The sequence below is a fragment of the Leopardus geoffroyi genome, chromosome D3, assembly GCF_018350155.1.
Source record: "Leopardus geoffroyi isolate Oge1 chromosome D3, O.geoffroyi_Oge1_pat1.0, whole genome shotgun sequence".
In the NCBI taxonomy this organism is placed as follows: Eukaryota; Metazoa; Chordata; class Mammalia; order Carnivora; family Felidae; genus Leopardus; species Leopardus geoffroyi.
Genome location: NC_059339.1, coordinates 56,881,806 through 56,898,841, shown reverse-complemented (window position 1 = coordinate 56,898,841; position 17,036 = coordinate 56,881,806). Strand labels below are relative to the sequence as shown.

Below are 17,036 nucleotides of genomic sequence, written 5' to 3'. Positions count from 1 at the left end.
ATTTTAAATATTGATGAACATGATTTTTGTTCAAACTGTGTGCAGAGGCATTTAATATGGGGAATCTCTATCTTATTCGTAATTCTCTGAGTTATGATTGGGAAGTTACAAAAAGTTATGAACGTAAAATAGCAATTCTCCATATTCCCTTATATACACACGTTCAATGGAAAACATGTATAGTTTTAACAACTCTTTTCTCTGGGGTGCCTGGGTGGCTCAGTGAAGTGTCCCACTTCAGCTCAGGACACGATCTCACGGTTGAAGGGTTCGAGCCCCACATCAGGCTCTGGGCTGACAGTTCAGAGCCTGGAGCCTGCTTCAGATTCTGCGTCTCCTTCTGTCTCTCTGCCCCTCCCCCACTCTCAAAATATAAATAAACTTAAAACAATAAATAAACTTGGGACACCTGGGTGGCTCAGTTGGTTAAGCATCCGACTTCAGCTCAGGTCATGATCTCACAGTTTGTGGGTTCGAGCCCCGCGTTGGGCTCTGTGCTGACAGCTCAGAGCCTGGAGCCTGCCTCGGATTCTGTGTCTCCCTCTCTGTCTGTCTTTCCCCTGCTCACACTGTCTCTCTCTGTCTCTCAAAAAAGGAATAAATGTTAAAAAATAAATAAATAAACTTAAAAAAAAACTCTCTCAAAAATAAACTTAAAACATACATAAAAATAACTTCTTTAAAAAAATAAAAACAATAAAAATTATTTTCTCTTTCCATATGGTAAGTTTGTTTTGATTCTCTATATTGAAGCATAATTTTATGTGTGTTGAACCCAATGAAGAATTTAGATTTATCTGCTGTATGTCTTTTTAAAAAATTATTTAACTGTTTTGGCAATTCACTTTTATTGTACTTGATAAAAGTATTGGCCTACAATAAATAAGAAAATTTTTTTAAAAAGCAAAGCAGGGGTGCCTGGGTGGCTCAGTCAGTTAAATACCTGACTCTTGATTTTGGCTCAGGTCATGATCTCGTGGTTCAGGAGTTTGAGCCCTGTGTTGGCTCTGCACTGACAACAAGACTGCTTCAGATTCTCTGTCTCCCTCTCTCTCTCTCTGCGTCTCACCCCTTCATGCTTGTTCTCTCTCACTCTCTCAAAAATTAAATAAGCATTTAACAAGTAAGTAAATAATAAAATTAAAAAGGCAAAGCAGTCCTCTCCCAGGTGGATGAGAAGCTACATGGGTGTAAAACTGCAGAAGCCAACAACTGCCCCCAAAGACCCACCCCCGGTCAGCATTCTTGTCTCAGCTCTTCTCTCCCTTACGTATTTTGCCAGAGTATTTTAAAGCAAACCCCAAATAATATATAATTTTACATGCAAATACTTCAGTGTGTATCTTTAAAAAGTAACAACTTAAAAGCTTGAACCACAATGTTATCATATTCAACAAAATAAGTAATTTCTAATCGTACCTAATATCTGGCTTATATTCACTTTTCCCTAATTATCTAAAAAACATTGTTGTAGTTGGCTTGTTCAAATCAGAATGCAAATAAGGGCCACACGCTGTATTTGGTTGTGATGTCTCCAATCTCCTTTGATCTAACAATACCGTCCTCTTTTTTTAAACCATATATATTTTTTAAGTTTATTTATTTTGAAAGAGAGCGCACAAGCAGGGGAGGGGCAGAGAGAGAGTGGGAGAGGGAGAATCCCAAGCAGGCTCCATGTTGTCAGTCAGCATGGAGTTTGATGCATGGTTAGATCGCATCAACTGTAAGATCATGACCTGAGCAGAAATCAAGAGTCCGACACTGAACTGACTGAGCCACCCAGGTGCCCCTAAACTATATGCTTATTGAAAAGCCTGAAGTATTTGTCTAGTAGAACTTCTAACGTTTCTGCATTTGGCTTATTGCTTCCTGGGATTGTCTGTTAGCCTGTTACTCTATCCTTGATAGCTCCTTCTCCTGGAAGTTAGAGTCAAAGCCTCGATTAGATTCAGACTTTACTTACCTTTTTCCAAAATGACTTCTAGGAAGTGCTGTGCGCTTCCTCTTGCATCACCCCAACGAGCACGTAAGTCTAAGTCTCCGTTGCCTACCTTTGGAGATGCTAACTAACATTCAGTGGGTTTAGGTTTCACCAAAGGTTGCCTACCTTTGGAGATGCTAACTAACATTGATCAGTGGGTTTAGGTTTTCACCCTGATCCATTCATCATAATATACTCCACTGACTTTTAGTGAGTGGTTTGCAGCCATTAATTATTACTACCTGGATCTGGTTTCCATTAGGAATTCACAAAATGGTGATTTTCTAATTATCTCATTGCTTCTTCATTTATTAGCTAGAATGGCTTTCCAGAGAAAGAATCATCCCTTCTTTGATTGTTTTGAAATATAGTCTGTAGAAAAAAGCTCGATAAATGCTCGGTTTTTTCCTTTTATCAATTTTCAGAATAAGAAATTTGTGATTTAGCAACTTCCCAAGATGATCAATTAATCTGGGGAGGTTTTCTTGAGTATCAATATGAACTCATAGGTTGCAATATATTTGATGTGTTTCAAGACATTGTTATCATTATTCAAATGGTCTCCTTTTTGGGCAATGGGAGTCCCCTCAAGTTGGCTCTTGGATTTTTGTTATCAGTCTGGCAGGAGTTGAGAGCTCCTTGTTTTGTTTTGTTTTTTAATTTTTTTTTATTTTTGAGAGAGATAGAGACAGAGCGTGAGCAGAGGAAGGGCAGAGAGAGGGAGACACAGAATCCAAAGCAGGCTCCAGGCTCTGAGCTGTCAGCACAGAGCCCAACGTGGGGTTTGAACCCACGAGCTGTGAGATCATGACCTAAGCTGAAGTCAGAAGCTTAACCGACTGAGACACCCAGGTGCCCCAGCCACCCAGGTGCCCCAAAAGCTCCGTGTTTTCAGGCATGACAAAGTATGCCAGGTTTATGTTATATACTTTGGGCCTCAGGTCTGGAATCAGCCATTTCTCTAAGTTATCCTGGTTCCTTTCAGTGGGAGTTAGCATTTAGGGACTTTAGTCTGCATTCTGCATGTCTGATTTCTCTACTCTTTTCTCATGGACTGGAAAAACTCCCCAGGGACTGAACACATTGGAGTTTGGGGCCAAGGCCATTGCTTTATGTTGTGTATATGTGTCATCGTCAGGTGCCCTATGAGGAGGCAACCTGGTCTCCTGACCCAGTGCCAGAAAATGACACTTGTAACACCCCCTGAAACATTTAACTGATTTCATGCATGCATTCACTCATGTATTCATTCATTCCCTCATTCATTCATTCATTCATTCATTCACTCAACAAATACTTAATGAGTACCTATTGTATCTATTGTTTCAGGTCTCAGGGATGTAGTAGTAGACAAACAGTACAGTCCCTGCTACCATGGAGATGACTTTCCAGGGAGGGGAAGAAGACAATAGACACACATGTGATGGGGTGTGGAGAGGGCTTTCTATTCAGGGTAGTCTGATAAACGTTGGAGCAGAGACCTGGAGGAAGTGAGGAAGGATGCTAGGCAGAAGTCTGGGGGAAATTGCTGGGCCAGAAGGAGCAGGCCAGTGTAAGAGCCCGGAGTCAGGAATGTGCTCACTGATTCCTAATACTGCAGACACTGACAAATTCTTCGCTGTCCAAGTTTTCAGCATTTCTTATCAGTTGCAAAATATTTTTTCACAGTAAAATTTTAGAGTTTACAACTTGCTGGGGCACGTGGGTGGCTCAGTTGGTTAAGTGTCCGACTTCGGCTCAGGTCACGATCTCGTGGCTCATGAGTTTGAGCCCCGGGTCAGGCTCTGTGCTGACGGCTCAGAGCCTGGAGCCTGCTTCGGATTCTGTGTCTGCTCCTCTCTCTGCCCCTGCCCTGCTTGCAATCTGTCTCTTTCTCTGTCTCTCAAAAGTAAACATTAAAAAATATTTTTAAAAAATAATAAAGTTTACAGCTTGCCTTTTTCTTTTTTTAATTTACTTGAGACAGAGAGAGTGGGGGAAAGGCACAGAGGGAGAGAGAGAGAGAATCTCAAGCAGGCTCCCACACTCAGTATGGAGCCTGACACAGAGCTCGATCCCACGACCCTGGGATCATGACCTGAACCCAAATCAGGAATCAGACACTCAACCTACTGAGCCACCCAGGCACCCCTACAGCTTGCTTTTCAATAGTGATCTTTTATTTTTTATTTTTTTTTAGAATTTATTAAAAAAAAATTTTTTTTGATATTTATTTTTGAGAGACAGAGACAGCATGAGTGGGAAAGGGGCAGAGAGAGAGGGAGGCACAGAATCTGAAGCAGGATCCAGGCTCCACACTGTCAGCACAGAGTCTGACACAGGGCTCAAACTTACGAATGTGAGATCATGACCTGAGCCAAAGTTGGACACTTAACCAACTGAGCCACCCAGATGCCCCTCAATAGTGATCTTCCAATTGGTGACTTTTACGTCATCACTCATGATACCTTGCAAAATATACCATCTTCTCTCCACCCCATGCTATATTCTTAAAAATGACTTTTCTAATTCCAGAAGTCATAGGTGTTTATTGAATAATACACGGAAAGCACAAAAAAATAACACAGAACAAAGTAAAATGAGAACAAAACAGAAGCCACCTGTTGTCTCCCCCCCCCCAAATAACCTCTGTAATATGGCAGTCGGTGTCCTTCTATTCTTTTACAAGAATGTTGTCCTGCTGTGAGTACTACATTCTGCCTCCCACTTTCCGACGGTCTTCAGTGGCTATAGAGATTTCTGGCTTATATCTGCTCAATACTTCTTTGTCAGAGCAGGAGTTCCTTGCTGAGCTATGGCTTACACCTGCTGGCTTGAAATGTCCCTTCAGACCCAGGGTGTGCCCTGGACCAGGGCCCATGCCTCTGGGTCCTGCCATTTCCATATCACCAATCAGTTCTTGCTTCTTGGTCAGAGAGAAGTGACAAGGAGAGTGTTTCCTCCCCCCTCACCATTTCTCCTTCCTACCAAGAAAGAGAGAGAGAGAGAGAGAGAGAGAGAGAGAGAGAGATCATGGTAGAGGGGGATGAAGGACAGAGGAGAGGAGTCAAGCAGTATTTCAAAGGTAACAGTGGAGCCAGAATTTAATCAATTCTTCTTGGAAGGAAATAATTTATTTTCATGTAAAATGGAATTTTCGTTTACTGATTTGCTTTCATCACCTGAGGCCAGGTGTGATATTATGACAGAGGACCTACTCATTTGGTGAGCCCCATCACCAGTTACCTGAGCCCTTGTATATGTGAAACACTCCTAACAAATTTAGACACATGTAAGGGAAAGAAAAGTCTACCCAGATGAGAACAAACAGATACCAGGTGTTAGGATTTCAACAGATCTTTCTTGGGTAAACAGTTCAATTTAACCTACAACAGGTACCTTGATACTAACAAAACAAGCATTTTTGAGACACAGCGTCTCACAGTGGTTAGAGAAGTGGTACCAGAGTATCCAGATTGAACCCGTGGCTTTGCTTCTTCTTAGCTGTGTGATCTTGGGGAAGGTGGTAGGTAACCTGTACTTGAGTTTCTGCATCTATAAAATGGGGACGATGCTAATAAAAGTACCACCCTCAGGGGGCATGTTGTAAGGGGATCTTGTGACTTAGCACGTGTTTGGCACTTACGACAGTGCTGACATTTAGCAGGTGCCTGGCCCATGTTGGCCATGTTGATTGACCCGAGCGCTTCACAGGTATTAACCCTCTTAATCTTCAGAACAAGCAGTTAAATGCATATTATCTCATCCCCGTTTTACAGAGGGTTTAACTGGGGCAGACGGGTTAACTAGTCCAAGGTCCCACACAGGAAAGTGGTACAGCTGAATTCAAATTCAGGCAGTCTCAGCTCGGAGCTCATACTTTACTATAATGTCTGATATAATTACCCACCATTTAGTCCACCTGGCATTCCCTTCCAGAGCCTGCTGCTTGTGAATGGTTTTTCTTCCTCAAATATGGATATGAATATGGGTCTAAGTTTAAAATGAGGCCTTCTGTGCCTCCTGAGTCATCGAGCTGTGGCCCCTTACCCTGGACTGTCTCCAATCTTCCAACTTTGGTCCAACTTTGACCTTCACCATGAACTTCCCGGCCCCTTTCTGCCTTTGCTTACTTGCAGGGAGCTGCCAGCAAGACTTCAGTTACAAAACGTATCTCTGTGCGGAGGTTTGTCCTCACGGTCTGCTGGCCATCTCTCAACATTTGCCCCTTCTCCCTTGTTGTGTTCCGTTTTTAGAAAAGACTCATCCCCAATGCTGATTACTTCATGCTTTATTTATATCTGTAAGAGATGGCCCCTTTCACAGAGTTCACACCCCAGGTCCCCATGAGCATGAGTCAGAAGACCACACAGGGACAGAGAGGTGGCAATGCCTGGCCACAAAGGAAAGGGGGGGCACGACTTGACATAGGGTTCATTTTGGAGGAGTTTATTCAGAGGCTGCTTTGGGTCGGGGCTGGGAATAAATGAGGAAGAAGTTCCCCGCCTGGTCTTGTAGTCTAGCATGGGAGGCAGACGCATAGGCCCTGGGTCCCAGGGTGTGATGCAAGTGCCACATGGAGGGTGTGTGGAGGTCAGGGAAGGCTCCCGGGAGGAGGAGACCCTGAGCTGAGTCAGACCCAGGTTTGAGCCAGAGCGTCATCGCTCCCTAACTGTGTAACATCATCGGCCTCTCTGGCTTTCTTTCCTCACTGGCTAAATAGGGCTGTTGTGAAAATGAAATGTGCACCACACGTGGCACCCAAGGGTTGCCCTATAAATCACTGCAGGTGGTCCCATTGTGAATATTGACCCACCATTAATAATAATGGTTGCTTTCTAATGATGTGCCCTCCTCATGTTATATTCAGAGGTTACATTCACTTCCAGTAGCAAAGCATGCAAATACGGCTCTTTAAAAATATGATTGTATAGAGAAGAACAAGCTTTTTAAAAGGGGTTATAAATTGATTCCATCTCGGACCATTTTGTACAGCTCTGGCACTGGCAGTCTCCCACTTTCCTCTCCATGAGTCCCATTAAATATTTGGGGATTTGCAGAACTGGAATCAGACTTTCCATCCTCAAAGCTGACTTGCTTCTTGATAGCACCAAAGATGTTTCCTGCACCTTTAACACATTACCAGGGATGTGTAATTATGACAGTGGCAGAACATTCTTGGCTCCCTGGGATCACTTCCTAGTGATGATTCTTTTATACAATTGCCATTATTTCTCCACAGAGTACAACTGAGCGAAGCCAAGTTACTGAGACATAAATGGTGTAAGCATGTCATTGCATTAAACGGACATTTCCCCCACCATGGTGTTTAATAATTTATACCTTAAAGAAGACAAGTAGCTGCCCAGCCAGCTAATTAAAAATGCTAGATCTCACAGATGAGAAGTATGGTTCTTGTTAAAGTGTCCATTTGCTACCTTGACAGTTTCTAAGAAGCAAATATTTCTACTGCTCCAGATATAAAGAAACAGAGTTACTCAGCCATGGGAATCCACTTTGGAAAACAAATGAATCCACGAGACTCCCCTGTGATGACACAGCCCTCGGTGCAAAATCAGATGATGAAGTGGAGTGCCATCAGAAAAAGTGCAGTTCTCATTAAATAAGGGAACTGGAACCTTCTTGATTCCAATAGCAGCCTCTGGTCCACGCATTCCCCTCAGTTTCTCAAGGAAGGGATTTATTGGACATAAGTTCTGGGCATCCCCTCATCGAGCCCAGGGCTTCACTGAGGAGCAGCTCTCTGACAAGGCAGGTCCACATGACAGCTCTAAGGACTGCCAGTCACGTATGCTGTGGGATGCAGTCACCTGCCTCTGCTCTCTCCTGAAAGTCCTCTCAATGACTGTCAAGGGACAAAAACAGTTTTGGGTTTTTTGTTTTGTTTTGTTTTTTAAGGCATAAGTCCCCAAAGGTAAAGAGACTAGGCCAGAAGACTGCTGCAGAGAGAGAAGGCCACGAGCATTGAGAGACAGATCTCTGCGTGATCAATGGCCTAGCAAACTCAGGAAGCTGAGAAGCCAGCCACGCAGGCCCTGAGTGCAGAAGGCTTGCAGTGGGGCTTCAGGGACCAAAACCACAGGTGCAGTTGGGGCCTCAGAAAGATAAAAACACACCCTGAGAGCTGGGAGCTAGCCTGGAACCCACAACCAGGCCATGATGTTCTCCTGTTCAACAGAAGCAGTTGCACAGAACGCCTCCATCAGACAAGGCCACTCTGTGATGTAATAGATGAAGATAACAACAGGACAGTCCCTGCCCATACCTGAACAGTGACAGCAACCAGAACACTGCCCCAACCTGAAGAATGGCCGAGGGACCACCCCCCCCCTTCCCAAGGCAAGTGACAGAGGCTTCTGATGACAGCATTAGCCTACTTCATGCCCTGCAACTCCTAGATGAAATGCATTAAGTTGTCACAGGACTATTCCTCCTTGCCACAGTGCTCCCAGTCCAGAGGGAACTGCTGCCCCCCTGGGCTCTCCTTTGTATCACCCAACTCAAGTCTAAATCAGACCCTAAGTCCTTCCTAACACTCACTGAGACACCTACAGTTCTCCATGGTCGGCCCCTCTCAATGCAATAAGATGGTAAACCCAAGTGTGCTCCCAGTGGTCTCTGATGAACACCAACAGTTCCTGGGCCTCACCCACTGCCCCACCCCATGCCAGCAGTCAGGGGTGGCAGGAAACCTCTGAGAGATTGGCCAATGGGCACTGTGGTTGCAGAAGCACCAGGCCCTGCTGAGGAAGAGGTGTATTCTCCAAAACAGGGACATTAAATGCATGATAACATCACAGCCAGACTCCCAGCCTCTCCCCTACCTGGCTCTCAGAAAAGACAAAGCAAAGAGGAACTGAGAATCTCACCAGAAGCAGAGACCGTGGCAAGAATGTCTAAAGCTGAAGCATATTCTTTAACCAATACTTTACAAGAACAAAATAAGAGTTGGAAGGGAAGTTATACATTAAAAGAGATTTATGAGTTTTATCAACCAATAGCAAAGTGTGGACCTTACTTGAATTCTAGTTTAAACACACCACAAAAGTAAAACCATTTATGAAACAACCAGGCAAAGATGAATATTGACTGCATTTTGATGATATGAGGAAATTGTCAAAAAGGTTTAGATATGATTATTTGGATTATATTTACATAAAAAATTCCTTATCTTTCAGAGGTTCTATGAGAATAAGTACAGGTGAAATGTTTTGAATTCTGGAATTTGCTTTAAAATATTCTTCTGGGGGATGGGTAAAGATGAACCAGGACTGGCACAAAGGGAGGTGTATAGAGGTTTAAGGTTTATCATTTAATTAGCTCTACTTTTGTATATATTTGAAATTTTCCACAATAGAAAATGAGCAAAAACAAGAAAAAAAAACTACTAAAGGTTAACTTTCTTTATTTTTTTTTATTTTGAAGATTTTATTTTTAAGTAATGTCTACACCAAATGTGCGGCTTGAACTCACAACTCCGACTCCAAGATCAAGCATCACATATTCTACTGACTGAGCCAGCCAAGTGCTCCAAGGTAACTTTCTTTAACCTCACAAAAATGCCTCCATTTATCCAGACCTGCCCCAGACCTCAAGCCAGGAAGATGCCAGGGTAGTCCATTCTCAAAGTCTGCAGATACAGAAAACAAGGCTTTATTTTTTTATTTATTTTTTAATTTTTTAAACAAGGCTTTAGAAAGCTCTTTAAAAATGGCATAAACCTAATTTATCAAGGAAGGTAAAGCAGGAAGGTAAGAGGACAACCCCAAACACAGTTGTACACTGCTGTCTGTCCTCCTCCTGCTTCTATGCCCCCACTCTTTAGTGAGCCTGTGGTATCTGCAGACAAGGCTCCTTCCATAGCCCAGAAATCACCTTGCTGGGCATCTTGCCTGGGTGTTCTGGAGGGCAAAATGCAGTCGATGGCCATGATATCAGATTTAGCTGTGGGTGGGGACAAGGAGGTAGCTTGCTTTTGATGCGAGGGAGGGGACGGAAATGCCCTCCACTGATCTGGGTGACAAGTGAGAGGTGGGCATCGGGAAGAAGAGGATAACTCCATCTGTGGTACCTGCGTTGTTGGCAGAATGAAGGGTTGGGCAGGATTTGCCTCCTGGGGGCAAGACGCTGGAGCTTGGGCGTTTTCCTTGCTATGTCTTCAGCACCTAGGACAGCTCTCAGTACCGCCCTTGGATCTTTGTAGGGATGAATGAGAAGAAAGCAAAATGCAACACTCTGAAGAAAACCAAGTGCAGAGATGGTGGCTAAAGAGTGGGGCAGAGGGAGTAAATCTCTGTGGAAGGTGGCACGGAGACCATGGAAGGTGTCCCCAGGGAGGAGAAATTTAAGCTAAGTTCGTTAGAATGAGACCTGGGAAGAGCATTTCGGATGGGAAGACCAGCGTGTGCATAAACCCCAAGTCAGGAGAGTTGTGCCATGGTGGCAGAGGAGGACAGGGTGACTGGGGTCTTGGGAGGGCACATGGTGAACCTGGAGCATGGAAAGGACCTAGACACAGGGCCTTTTAGACCAGGGTAAAGAGCCTCTGCTTTAATTCTGAGTACTATGGGAAGCATTTGGAAGGTTTAAACAATGGAGTAATATGATTTGACTTACATGTTCAGAAAAATCACTCTGGATACTGTGTGAAGAATAAACCATAGGGAGTAGAGGATATAGGAGGCCAGTTGTCTGGATAAGAGATGGAGATGGCTGTTTGGATAGGGAGGATGAGTTGGAGGTAGTGAGAAATGGCTGGACATAAGTGACCTTTGGAGAGACTGCCAACCAGGTGTGGAGATAAATTGGATGTGGACAGAGAAAATCCCTGGCTTCTGGATGGAAGGATGGTGTCTCATTTCCTCACAGAGGTGAGGAAAACATAACAGGTTTTGAGGGAAAAGTTACAAGTTCAGAGTTAGATGTATTGTGTTTGAAAAGTTGATTGGATGCCCAAGTGGAGATGTGAAGAAGGCATCACTATAAGGAGAAGGAGTCCAGAGGTAGAATTTGAACTGGCAGCTGTCACAGCATAGCGGGGATTAAAATCTAGAGAGGTTAGAGGACACATACAGTGGCCGTGGGGAAGCTGGCACAGGAGACAGAGCAGGAGGGACAGAGGCTGAGAAGGCAGGGCTCTGACTTGGCCCCATGTGCCTTCTCCAATGCCTCTCGCTCTCGCTGGCAAGACCCTCTGCACTTCAGCGAACCTGCTGGGACTTCTGAGTCTGGAACACACCATTTCTGCTAAAGCCTCTGCACTTGTGCTCTGCTCCTCCTGCCTCCAATGCCCTCCCTGATCTAGGCTTTTCTTAATTCTGGCCATCCTTTTAAGACCCAGCTCACTCTTCCTTGATGTCCCCCTGGGGGCAAGCATCTCATCCCCCACCTCTGCTCAGCTCTGTGCTGAAAACCAGAGCTAACCTGCCTCTCACACATTTTCCAAGCAGGCATTGCACATACATCCATGGTGCCCCCCAAACCACAGAGAATGCAAATCAAGCTCTTCAAGTGCCCTGCTAAGCCCCTCTCTGTATTTGAGGTGAAGGGGAACCCCCCCATCCCAATTTTCAGAACTTTTATGCCCTGGATGAAGGTGTGGATGAAAGTCACATGGCTTTTGGGCAAGTCCTGCATCATGGGCTTCCCACTCTCAACCATGGCAGCAATATGGTGCCTCTGCCCTAACTGTCTTTTAAATATCCCCGCTTACCACGCTTTGTTTCTAAGGCGGGAAGGGATTGGGAGGTGGTGGTGGCCTTTGTATGGGCCCTGGGGCAGGGGCAGGATTTAGAAAGGGAGGGACATTTAAAACATTTTTTTAAAAAGGGACAATGGGTGGTTCAGTCAGTTAAGCATCTGACTCTGGGTTTCAGCTCAGGTCATGATCTCGTGGTTTGTGGGATCAAGGCCCACAGTGGGCTCTGAGCTGACTACATGGAGCCTGCTTGGGATTCTGTCTCTCTCTTCCTCTCTCTCTGCCCCTCCCCCCACGCCTCTACCCTCCCCCATCTTTCTCTCTGGCCCTCCCTCCACTGAGAGAGTGCTCTCTCTCTGTCTCTCAAAATAAATAAACATTGAAAAAAAAATTTAATGAAAAAAAAAGGGAAGAGAGGAGGAGAGGAGAGCAATAGTGGAGGATAGGAGGCCATGGAGTAGAAAACTCTGGGAATTGGCATCTGGGGCCATTTCACTGCTTCTCTTTTTGACAAAAAGAATGCTCTGCCTCAGTCATGGCAGAATGGGCAAGTGTTCCTTTTTTTAACCAACTAAGATATACAACGGTTCTTCATGCTCTCTCTTGGAGCCTCCATTCTAAGCATAGTGACTGGACTTCTGGGTGGGGTGGATCTCTGAAACCCAGAGAGGGAAGTTGTCAAGATTGTGGCAGGCAGCAGGGAGCCAGTATGGGTCCTAGCAGAGAGGTGGGGTGAGGTGCAAGAGCCCCGTGAGGTGCAAACCTGGGAAGAGAAATCAGTCAAATGCTTCTCCTGCCATCTGGGTGGGAGGCCGGAACCTTGGGATGCCCTCAGGATCAGAGCAGCTGCTGGGCCTGAGGTCCCAGATATCTCCTAGGAGATGTGGGTCCAAGGCTGAAGTAGAGGAGTGGGTAGAGATCCCTGTGGGGAGTTTTCTCAGAGTCGAGAGAGGGAGGGAGTGTGCAAGGAACAGGACAGACCGCTTAGCAGTCTCATTCAGCTGCTTTTGTTTGCTACTTTGGGCTACATCAAGAGAAATCACGGAGGCCTTTGTAGGAGGAGGCCACCGGTGACGTCCAGCCCAAGGCTGACAAACAAGACAGAAAGAAGTCCCACAGTTACTCAGGGCTGGATCAGGTGCTCTCCGTGGGATGCTGGTACACGGTTAGCAACTGCCTCTTTGGAAAGAAGGGGGACTGATTTGTAAGTGCTCCCACTGGGGCCAATTTTAAGCCACCAGCATAACCTGACTGCATCCCATTACATAGTCCTCCCACCACGGCTGTGAATGAGCTCAAGGACACAGTAATAAAACAATAATGAAGTAACGAGTTCTGAGTATATTTTATCTTCATTTTAATATGTTTTGTTTGCTTGTAAGTTTACATAATTTAGTTTTTAATAATGGTTGTTGAGGTACTGGCTTGCAAATTTCCTAAAAACTTAATCGTCAGCTCTTGAGAGGGGGTACGAGCTGGTCCCAGCGCCGCTGGCTGATGCGAGGGCAGGTCTGGCTGTGGGAATGGGGATCCTTGTCTGGCAGAACTCTCCTGCAGGAAGCCGCAGCTTTCCAAGGCCAGGAGCTGGGAGAAAACGACAGGCTGACTTCTAAGAAGAGCTCAGACCTGGGACAGCTGGGCCGGCCTACAAGACGAGCACCTTTTCTGTAACACAGGTCCAGGAACTGTCTGATTTTTAACCAAAAAGAACAACAACAACAACAACAAAGAGTTTAAAACTTGCATTTGCAAGTGTCATCTGAGCTGGAACGGCTACAAGACAATGTATCAGTGTTAAAATTAAAGTGAAAATTAAGCACACGTCACCCTATTAGTCAGCGTTTTAAGGCTGTATTATTGCGAAGTTCAGAAAAAGAGTTAAAGAATCTATTTAAATGCAAATGTGCCATAAAACCGACTAACGGCAATGCATCTCTGAAATGCTCTCAGCCCTTCTTTCAGCAGACTCTGCTCATAATAGCGTTGGTTTTTTTTCCCCCCAACTTGGGGAATAATATCTCCGAGAAATCCTGTGTTGGTGGAGTGCAGCTGTGTGATTACCTGGGGGGATGCGCGGGAGGAGGGATCAGGGCTCCCGCTGGGGCGGAATCTGCACTCATGCCCCTGCGCCCTCCGGGACTGGTTGTGCAGCACAGAAGCCCGGCTTGGCGGCCATCAGGCAGGGCTTAGGGCTTGTGCCTAGAATTGTCCCCCGCTGGCCCTGCTGATTACCGTGCTCCAGAGCAGCCGAAGCTGGGGTTGCTCACAGACCAGGGAGCAGTGTGGTGCCCTGACCCAAGGACCGAATTGAGACACTCCTCCGAAGGAGGCAAGCACAGCACCTGACTCAGAGGGAGTAAACTGCCAGTGTTGACCACTAAACCCTCTGCCCCACACAGGAAGGAGGCAGGGAGCTGACAGACCCTCACGGAGACCCTGCACTGTGCCGGGTGCCAGCCTCATCCTCATGATGGCCCTCTGGAGGAGGCCTTATTGCCCTGACTTGACAGAGGTTGGGAACAGGGGGCACAGGCAGTGGGTGGTCGTTGACATTGGGCTTCTGTGGGAGGACTGGCCCAGCCCCCGCCCTGCGTGCGGAGAGGAGTAACTAGGGCATCAGCCAGCTATGGCAGAGCTTGGTGATGAGCCTGGCCTGGTGCTGGGTGAAACCATCTGCTTCTCCCCATCAAGGCTGGGGGCCCACCCTGGGAGCAGCCAGGGATCCCAAGGTGTATCCAAAAGCCCATGGTTACCCTCGGCCCTGTCTCCTCAGCTAAGAGGGGACTGTGTCCCTGAAAGCCCCTCAAACTCCCAGAACAATGTAAGAACTACCTTGTTTAAGGTAGACTCTGTCAGGGAGCAGGCAAAGCCCACCTCGTGCAGCTCACCTCATCTCCATCACTGAACCCATGGGTACCTCAAGGTAGGACCATGGCCCAGCCCGTGTGTGCAAGCAATAAAAATGTGTCGAGTGTTTGAAAACTGCTGCTCGGGCATGTAATATAGATATGGGGCAGAATTTATAGATATTATAATTTTAATATAAAATTAGCATTTATGCCGCTCTTTTTACTTTGGTTTATTTGGAGCCATTCAGAATTTGGTTTGAGGGACCCTATGCTAAGATGGGTTGTTCTCTAAGTACCCTACCCCCACCCCCCAAAGGACCCGCTCCCTTCAGGACTCATGCGTGGATGCCCTTGGGAAGAAGGAATGCAGGGCTGTTGAAAACCTCCACTTCTGTTCTTCCTCTGTTTGGGGGACACCATGGGGAGAGGCACAGTTTGGGTCTGGGATTGCTTTTCTGCCTGGAAGAAGGCGCCAGAGCCAGGGCCAACGAGGGGGCTAAAAGTGGTGCTCAGGGCTTAGAATAAATTGGTTCAGGCAGGGATCATACATGTAGTTCAACTCTTGGGAATTCAGCCAAGCAGCGGTGGCCTTCAGAGGACTGATTGCAGAGGAGGGGACCCCCAGCTGTGGTAGCAGGAGGGGAATAGCGCCTAACAAGGAAGCATGAGAGAAACTGTCACCTGAGGAGACCTTGCCTGGTACCAGACACGTGCACTATTTTATGTGATCTTCCCTCCAGCCATCTCTGTTTGCAGACAACATAATCTTGAGTAGACGAAATATTTAGGAATGCACTAAAATCCAGAACTAATTAATGAGGTCAGCAAAATTACAGAATACAAGATCAATACACCAAAATATAAACTGTGCATACAAGATATGAAAAAAATGGTACTTGTGTATACTTGGAATGAATAATCCAAAAGTGAAATTAAGAAAATAATTACATTTACAATAGCATCAAAAAAATAAAACAGGAACAAATTTAAGAAGTACAAGCCTTGAACACTGGAAACTATAAACATTATTGAAAGAAATTAAAGAAAACCTAAATAAATGGAGAAGATTTAATATGTTTAAGACGACAATACTCCCTAAGTAACCTACAGGTTCAGCACAATCTCTGCATAATTTCAAGTGCCTTTTTGGCTAAAATTGATAAGCCGATCTTGAGATTCATATGAAAATGCAAGGGACCTACAATAGCCAAAACAAAGAAGAAAGTGGAGGATTCACACTTGCCCATTTCAAATTTCCCACAAGGCTACTGTATCAGGGCACTTGGGTGGCTCAATTGGTTACACATGTGAGTCTTGATATTGGCTCAGGTCATGATCTCATCGTTGTGAGATCAAGTCCTGCATTGGGTTCCTGCTTGGGATTCTCTCTCTCCCTCTCTCTCTGCCCCTCCTTTGCTCGTGCGTGCACGTGCTCTCTGTCTCTCTCTCTCTCTCAAAGTAAATAAATAAATAAATAAATAAATAAATAAATAAATAATTTTTAAAAAGGCTACAGTATCAGGAAAATATGCTACTGGCATAAGAATAGACATACAGACCAGTGAAACAGAATTGAGAGTCCAAAAATAAACTCGTATTCACATTTATAGTCAATAGATTTTCAACAAGGGTGCCAAGACAATTTAATGGGGAAAGAAGTCTTTTCAGCAACTTGATATTCATATACGAAAGAACACTTCCTCAAACATACATATGTAAAAGTTAACTCAAATGTATCCTAGACCTAAATGTTAGAGCTCAAACTACAAAACTCTTAGAAAGCTCTCTTTTCCTGTCTGGCTGCTTGAAGCTCAGCTGCCATCATGAATGACACAGTAACTCTCTAGACCAGGAAGTTCATAACCAACTGACTACTTCAGTGGAAACAAGTGGTCATTGATGTTCTTCACCCTGGAAAGGCAGCAGCACCTAAGACATATTTGGGGGAAAAACTAGCCAAGATGTACAAGACCACACCAGATGCCATCTTTGTATTTGGATTCACAACCCATTTTGGGGGTGGCAAGACAACTGGCTTTGGCATGATTTATGATTCCTCGGATGATGCAAAGAAAAATGAACCCAAACATAGACTTGCAAGACATGGCCTGTGTGAGAAGAAACAGACCTCAAGAAAACAGCAAAAGGAACACAAGAACAGGATGAAGAAAGTCAGGGGGACTGCAGAAGACAGGGTTGATTCCGGGAACAAGTGAGCCGGAGACTGGACAACAGAAGGAATAAAGATTCTGCAGTGGCTCTGCAGTGACTGTGCCAATTTTTCAGGAGAGGGTTAATAAACTAAGAACTTTTATGTGAAAAAAAAAAGTCTTAGGAAAAAATATAGATGTAAACATGCATGACCTTGATCAGAACAAGCATTCTTAGATATGACACCAAAAGCACAAGCAATGAAAGAAAAAAAAAGATAAAACAAACTTCATAAAAATTAAAGTTTTATGCTTTAAAGGACACCACCAAGAAAGTAAAAAGACAACTTACAGAAGAG

General features: G+C 45.1%; 1 protein-coding gene across 1 annotated transcript; it reads left to right on the top strand.

Moving 5' to 3' along the window:
• The first annotated feature begins 16,209 nt into the window (after positions 1-16,209).
• LOC123587853 (40S ribosomal protein S24-like) lies at positions 16,210-16,743 on the top strand. Its single transcript, XM_045457895.1, is given in 1 exon segment — positions 16,210-16,743. A coding segment is annotated over 1 exon segment (393 nt). The 5' UTR covers positions 16,210-16,350.
• Positions 16,744-17,036: the final 293 nt, after the last annotated feature.